This window comes from Megalops cyprinoides, chromosome 19, assembly GCF_013368585.1.
Source record: "Megalops cyprinoides isolate fMegCyp1 chromosome 19, fMegCyp1.pri, whole genome shotgun sequence".
NCBI classification, from domain to species: domain Eukaryota; kingdom Metazoa; phylum Chordata; class Actinopteri; order Elopiformes; family Megalopidae; genus Megalops; species Megalops cyprinoides.
This window is the reverse complement of record NC_050601.1, coordinates 1683940-1691439: the sequence shown is the minus strand read 5'-3', so window position 1 is coordinate 1691439 and position 7500 is coordinate 1683940. Positions and strand designations below refer to the sequence as shown.

Sequence of the window (7500 nt, the reverse complement as noted above, 5' to 3'; positions counted from 1 at the left end):
AGGTGGAGAAGCGCCTGGAGCTGGTCAAGCAGGTCTCCCACAGCACTCACAAGAGGCTGACTGCCTGCCTGCAGGGCCAGCAGGGGGCAGAAGTGGACAAGAGATCTGTCAAATCACCCTCGGTATGACCCTCTGCCACCCTGACCACAACTGCCTCCGTAAGACCAGTATAACACACTGCCTCCGTAAGACCAGTATAACACACTGCCTCTATAAGACCAATATAACACACTGCCTCCGTAAGACCAATATAACACACTGCCTCCGTAAGCCCAATATAACACACTGCCTCTATAAGACCAATATAACACACTGCCTCCGTAAGACCAGTATAACACACTGCCTCTATAAGACCAATATAACACACTGCCTCCGTAAGACCAATATAACACACTGCCTCTATAAGACCAATATAACACACTGCCTCAATAAGACCAATATAACACGCTGCCACCGTAAGACCAATATAACACACTACTTCTGTAAGACCAATATAACACACTGCCTCCGTAAGACCAATGTAAGACTCTGTAAGGCCAGTATAACACACTGCCTCTGTAAGACCAATATAACACACTGTCTCCGTAAGACCAATATAACACACTGTCTCCTGGCGGCAGTGTAGCATAGTGGTTAAGGAGCAGGACTCGTAACCGAAAGGTTGCAGGTTCGATCCCCGCTGGGCCGCTGCTGCTGTACCCTTGGGCAAGGTACTTAACCCACAATTGCCTCAGTAAATATCCAGCTGTATAAATGGATAACATTGTAAAACAACTGTAACCTATGTAAGTCGCTTTGGATAAAAGCGTCTGCTAAATGAATAAATGTAATGTAAATGTCTCCGTAAGGCCAGTATAACACACTGCCTCTGTAAGACCAGTAAGCACACAGGTATTTTCATTGGTACTTGTGCAGTGTATTATTCTGTCCATGTATTTTGTGTAGTGGTTGGTGTTTACTGTTGAAAGCTGTTGTTATGACTTGGTGTCTCTCTCACACAGAAAAAGCTGCCCCTGACCACACTGGCTCAGTGTCTGCTGGAGGGGGCCACCGTGCTGGGGGACGATTCTCTGCTGGGGTGTGTTTTTCACTCACACACACACACACTCACACACACACACACACACACACACACACATGCACGCACACACGCACACTCACACACACACACGCAGGCACGCACGCACACACACACACACACACACACACACACACACAAACACACACACACACGCACGCACACACACACGCACACACACACGCACACACACACACGCACACACACACACTCACACACACACACGCACGCACGCACGCACACACACACACACTCACACACACACACATAAACACACACACACACACACACACACACATACACAGGGAGTTGTCAGTTAATTCTCATTGGCTGTTTCCTGTTTGGCTGTGCTCTGATTGGCTGTTTCCTGTTTGGCTGTGCTCTGATTGGCTGTTTCCTGTTTGGCTGTGCTCTGATTGGCTGTCTGTGCAGGAAGATGCTGAAGCTGTGTGGAGACACGGAGGACAGACTGGCTCAGGAGCTCATCCTCTTCGAGTTCATGATCGACCGAGACGTGGTCGAACCGCTCTACGTGCTGGCCGAGGTAGACCAGCCTCCACGACCGAACATGAACCGCGCGGTCACCGCGGTCACTCCCCTTAACAAAACATACGCTACACTACACCTACACTGCGCACTGACAGACAGTGAGGGGAAGAGTTTATCTGATGTCACTCCCAACCCCCCATCTCAACAGTAGCTGGTAGCTTTGCAGCATGTCTCACTGAGGCAAAAAAAATCCACTCCAGGCTTGTAATTAATCCAGACGCACCCACTAATCACTAATTACAAACCCATGCTTAATTAGTGACTGCTTTGCACTATAGGGGGTCAGGAAGGCCAGTTTAAAGAACAATTCCCCTCCTAGCTTTGAGCATTGTGTGTTTTTAGTCACACTTTTATTTAGTCTGGCTGGAGGGCCTTATTTCTCCACAAATTCCAGGCTAAGCCGTGCATAGGATCGCCTTTGCACCATACGCTAGTCAGCTCAAAACCAGACCCCACCTACACACATGTCTGAGTGACAATAATGCAGCCCAGGTAAGATTTTAGAGGCAATCAGAGTGTCTGCTTACAAGTTTGTTTGTTTTTTGTGGATGGTATATTGGACAAATTTCAGCAAGTTTTTTTATTTGTAGATTTTATAGTTAAGTCATAAAGTCACCACTGGAGTGTCAAGGAAGACAAAGTATTTATTTTGTGTATGAATCATTTGTTCTCTGTACTTATCCTTTTGTATACAAAATCAATATATAATCAAAAAAATCTGTGGTCCCATTCTGTTAAAATCAGAACATTTAAAATAAAAGTAAACAAAATATAACAATTTACAATGGTTAATGTATTAATGTATTCCTTCCATTTTTTTTTCTCTAAAGAGGTTCTCTGGTGGTTGGTACCTCTGAAGAGATTCTCTCTTGTGATTGGTCACCCTGAAGAGATTCTCTCTTGTGATTGGTCACCCTGAAGAGATTCTCTCTTGTGATTGGTCACAGGTGGAGATCCCCAACATCCAGAAACAGAGGAGACATTTAGCAAAGCTTGTCCTGGACATGGATTCAGCTCGGACTCGGTAAGAAAGCTCGCATGGAAACAGAAAGTGAGAGAATCGGATGGAGAGAATGAGAGAACAGGAAGGAGGAAAGGGTGGGGGAGGTTTAGATGGAGAGTGGCAAGCTGTTGCATTTCTTCTTTGGCAAAACTGAAAAATTTCTGACATTTCCTGGAAAGCAAGCTGAAGTGATCTGTAATAACTGGGAGTGACAGAAATGGCAGAATGTTGAGCTTTTGAAAGCAAGAGATAGAGAGAGGGGGGGGTGGATGAAGATTTAACAGGTCTTCCAAGAACCTGTGGGAGAAAGCCCATGTGACAGCTGTCTGACAGGCTGTGTGTGTCATACATGCAGCATATGGAGTCCTTTTCTCTGTCTGTTCCTTCTTCTTTTTCTTCTTATTATTATTGTTATTAACCTGCAGTAAGAGCTGCTTCACCCGTTAATGAAAGTGCGGGTGTGAGTGAGTGAAGCTGCAGTCATAATGAGTTCTCCCGCTGTGTTCAGCAGAAGGCTTGAATACTCATGCCTCCCAGGTTCGATATATGAATACTCATGCCTCCCAGCTTCGATATATGAATACTCATGCCTCCCAGCTCCGATATATGAATACTCATGCCTCCCAGGTTCGATATATGAATACTCATGCCTCCCAGGTTCGATATATGAATACTCATGCCTCCCAGCTTCGATATATGAATACTCATGCCTCCCAGCTTCGATATATTAATACTCTTGGCTCCCAGGATTGACTCTCTGTATAAATGATTCATCCCCAATCCACTGCATGAGACCCTAGTTTGTAAATAATGACTCACTGCAGAGATATTTGGATTCAGTCATGCTTCCAGGTGGGAGAATTTTAAATGTCGTTAAAATTATATTTTATTTTATCGTCATTCCATGTACCTTTCATTTCTTGTCAATTAACAACCCTTGAAATACTGATTGAAATACTTGGAGATGGTACAGGGTGGTATATGATATGGTATATATGTGGTGAGGTGCTGGATCTGGCCCATATGGGCACATGTTCCCTTTCCATTGAGAGTGCAGTACCAACTCCTCCTCTCTAGGTGGCAGCAGTCATCCAAGTCCTCGAGCCATCCCAGTAACCCTCAGCAGGGCGGGGCCAAGGCCGACCACCTCAGGGAGGAGATGGAGGAGGCAGCCAATCGGATGGAGATCTGCAGGGTGAGCCGCTGCCTTCCCCTTCTCCCTCTCCCTGCCTCCCTCTGGCTTTCCCTGTCTATCTCTCCTGTTTCTCTCTGCATCTTTCTTTTTATCTTTTTCTCTGGGTTTTCAGTTTGACTCTCAAAGTGCGTTTGCTGTTTCTGGGTGCCTTTCTCAGCACTGTATCCTGTAGCTGTTTTAATCTCTACCAACCATAATATTGCAGTATGACTCCAAGGTGACGATTTTACAGCAGAAAGTTCATTTAAATTTGTGTGTTTCCTCTCTAGGATCAATTATCAGCGGATATGTATAATTTTGTGGCCAAAGAAATAGACTATGCAAACTACTTTCAGACGGTAAGTACACCCCTATTGATTGTATCCTCAATCTCATTTTTTGAAAGTTATGTAAGAAATTGGAAATTCACCTATTTCAGCGCCTGTACTGCTACTGTTACCACTCTGTTACAAATGTGGAGCATTAATTTGCTGATATGTATAATCACCTATGTTACCTGTCCCCAACCTAAACACTGTTCCAAACCGAAACCTAAACCTGACCCTCAGCCTAAACCTGACCTTAACCTCCGCCTAACATAATCCTCATATCAGGTTTCAGAGGCCTGTTTTACAGTGTGAACTGGCAGAAGAATTCATTCCTCTCCTCTCTAATCTCTCCTCTCCTCCCCTATACCCCCTTCTCATCTACATTCTCACCTTCATTCTTTTGTTTTCTCCCTCTCCCTCTCTTCTCTTATCTCTCTCCCTCCCTCTCTCTCCCTCCCTCTCTCCCCCTCTCCCCCTCGCCTCCTCTTCTCCCCCTCTCTCCCTCTCTCTCCCTCCCCCTCTGCCCCCCGCCTCCTCTTCTCCCCCTCTCTCCCTCTCTCTCCACCTCTCTCTGCAGCTAATAGAGGTACAGGCAGAGTATCACAGAAAGTCTCTGGAGATACTGCAGAGTGTCCTGCCCCAGATCAAAGCTCACCAGGGTGAGTCTCCTGCTGCTTCCTGTCACATGACCCTGCTGTGTTGTCCGCTGTGGGTGAGCTGGGTACAGCACCATGCATCACTGAGGCAGATGAAAAAGCCAGTGTGGGTGTATGCTGTGGGACAAAGTGTCTTGGCTGTGTGTGTGTGTGTGTGTGTGTGTAGTGTATAAAGTATAAGGTGTTGGTGTACAGTGTGCAATGGTGTTTAATGTGTAAGGCGTCTGTGTGTGTATAGTGTGTAATAGGTATGGTATGTGTGTGAATAGTGTGTAATAGTGTATAATAGGTATGGTGTGTGTGTGAATAGTGTGTAGTAGTGTATAATAGGTATGGTGTGTGTGTGAATAGTGTGTAGTAGTGTATAATAGGTATGGTGTGTGTGTGTATAGTGTGTAATAGTGTATAATAGGTACGGTGTGTGTGTGTATAGTGTGTAATAGTGTATAATAGGTACGATGTGTGTGTGTAAAGTGTGTAATAGTGTATAATAGGCATGGTGTGTGTGTGTATAGTGTGTAATAGTGTATAAAGTATAAGGTGTGTGTGTGTTGGTGCAGAGGCCTGGGTGGAGAAGCCTTCGTTTGGGAAGCCGCTGGAGGAGCACCTGACGGTGAGCGGTCGGGAGATCGCCTTCCCCATCGAGGCCTGCGTGACCATGCTGCTGGAGTGTGGCATGCAGGAGGAGGTGAGAGCGTAACCAAAACTGACCTGCTCGGCCCGGCCAATGAGAGTAGAGCACCTGGTCATGTGATGCTGCCCTGGCCAGTAAGAGTAGAGCAGCTGGTCATTTGACGCTGCCCTGGCCAGTGGGAGTAGAGCAGCTGGTCATGTGACGCTGCCCTGGCCAGTGGGAGTAGAGCAGCTGGTCATGTGATGCTGCCCCGGCCAGTGGGAGTAGAGCAGCTGGTCATGTGACATTACTCCAGCCAATGAGAGTAGAGCAGCTGGTCATGTGATGCTGCCCCGGCCAGTGGGAGTAAAGTAGCGCTCACTGGCTCCCTGCTTGCTGCGTTTGCAGGGCCTGTTCAGGGTGGCTCCCTCGGCCTCTAAGCTGAAGAAGCTCAAAGCTTCGCTGGACTGCGGAGTTCTGGACGTGCAGGAGTACTCTGCTGACCCACATGCCATTGCAGGTGAGCCACGCCCACCCCCACCCCCCCACGCTCCTCCCAGCAGCTGCTGCCATGGCAGCGGGGCTCGTTTAGAACAGCGACCTGCCGTGTAGCATAATCCCAGTGCCTGATAAAGAGCATTCCTCCTCTCTCTGTCTCTTTCAGGGGCACTGAAGTCCTACCTACGTGAACTCCCAGAGCCTCTGATGACCTTTGACCTTTACGACGAGTGGATCCAGGCATCCAAGTAAGCACCCTTTGATAGCCAGTGGGCTCTGCATATGAGGTCTGCTGCGCCTCCATGTTTGCATCCATGACCTGAATAGCTTCATGCACAGGGGTGGCAGTGTAGCATAGTGACAAGGAGCAGGGCTTGTAACCAAAGGGATGCTGGTTCGATTCCCTACTGGGGCACTGCTGCTGTACCCTTGGGCAAGGCACTTAACTCAGAATTGCCTTAGTACATATCCAGTGTATAAATGGATAAAAGCATAAAAATGTAACCTATGCAAGTTACTTTACCATTTTACATCTGAAATCTGTGTTCTCATATTTCTGAGAGAGCAGTAGTATTTTACAAGTCTTGATCCTTCTGAATCACTTTCATAAACAGCTCTGTGAATTGTGCGTGCTCTAACGCCCTGGCCTCTTTGCGTTTCCACATCCGATTTTGTCTCGTTTTTCACACAGTGTGGGTGGATCTGGAGCTTGCATTTTGAAGCTGCGTTTGAGTTCCTTTTCTCCCATAGAGAGGGGGGATGTGATGGCTTTTCTCTCTCCTCTTTGCCAGTATTCAGGATCAGGATAAGAGACTGCAGGCTTTGCTGGCTGCATGTGAAAAGCTTCCCCCAGACAACAGCAACAACTTCAGGTGAGCTCTGCTTCCCCTCCCTCCCTCTCTCTGTCAGCGGAGCTGTTCTCCCTCTCCTGGCTCTCAGCCAAGGGAACTTTCTCTACTGAAAAAAGTCTCTCGACCAGTGGGGCTTTCCTCCCTCCCTGCCGCTCAGGCAGTGGAACCGCTTACTTTCTGTCCATCTCCAGAACCATAGAAATCTGAACATCCCACTACAACATAAATATCTGCGCATCCCACTGCACCATAGATATCTACACATTCTGATGCCTCATAGATATCTGCACCTCCCACTGCACCATAGATATCTGCACCTCCCACTGCACCATAGATATCTGCACCTCCAACTGCACCATGGATATCTGCACATTGATTAGAGCGTCCTCAAAGGGACCAGCCTTGGACAGATATTCGTCTGAGAGAGGGGGTTTATGGGTAAATCCTGTTTACGTCCTTCTTTCATTGGTTTCATTCATTCATTCAGGGGTCTTTCACCATTCTCAGGGAATTGGTGAAACTGTATTATGCAGACAGCAGAGACTTCAGTGCAAAGGGGGATTCGCCCCCAAAACAAAGCAACCACATGGAAAAACAATGTGGTACTGAAACACCACAGCTTGACTGTGTAAATATGGAATATGTGGTCTGTAAAGCGGAGGCTCAGTCAGTACGCTGCAGTGTGGTGCTGTTTCTGTGTGGGGGGGGGGGGGGAGTGTGGGTAGCTGCAGTGTGGGGGGGGGCGTGGG

At 47.4% G+C, this 7500-nt stretch overlaps 1 protein-coding gene across 3 annotated transcripts in view; it reads left to right on the top strand.

The window, feature by feature from the left end:
- LOC118794053 (rho GTPase-activating protein 44-like) overlaps nucleotides 1-7500 on the top strand; it is a 43100-nt gene that overhangs the window by 21845 nt on the left and 13755 nt on the right. For all 3 annotated transcript variants that reach the window (XM_036552192.1, XM_036552194.1, XM_036552193.1), the window contains exons 3-13: nucleotides 3-122; nucleotides 1002-1078; nucleotides 1511-1622; nucleotides 2575-2651; nucleotides 3708-3825; nucleotides 4095-4163; nucleotides 4711-4792; nucleotides 5350-5477; nucleotides 5811-5922; nucleotides 6067-6148; nucleotides 6692-6772. In XM_036552192.1, the coding sequence (XP_036408085.1) occupies nucleotides 3-122; nucleotides 1002-1078; nucleotides 1511-1622; nucleotides 2575-2651; nucleotides 3708-3825; nucleotides 4095-4163; nucleotides 4711-4792; nucleotides 5350-5477; nucleotides 5811-5922; nucleotides 6067-6148; nucleotides 6692-6772 (1058 nt within the window). The remainder of the gene's footprint in view (nucleotides 1-2; nucleotides 123-1001; nucleotides 1079-1510; nucleotides 1623-2574; nucleotides 2652-3707; nucleotides 3826-4094; nucleotides 4164-4710; nucleotides 4793-5349; nucleotides 5478-5810; nucleotides 5923-6066; nucleotides 6149-6691; nucleotides 6773-7500) is intronic.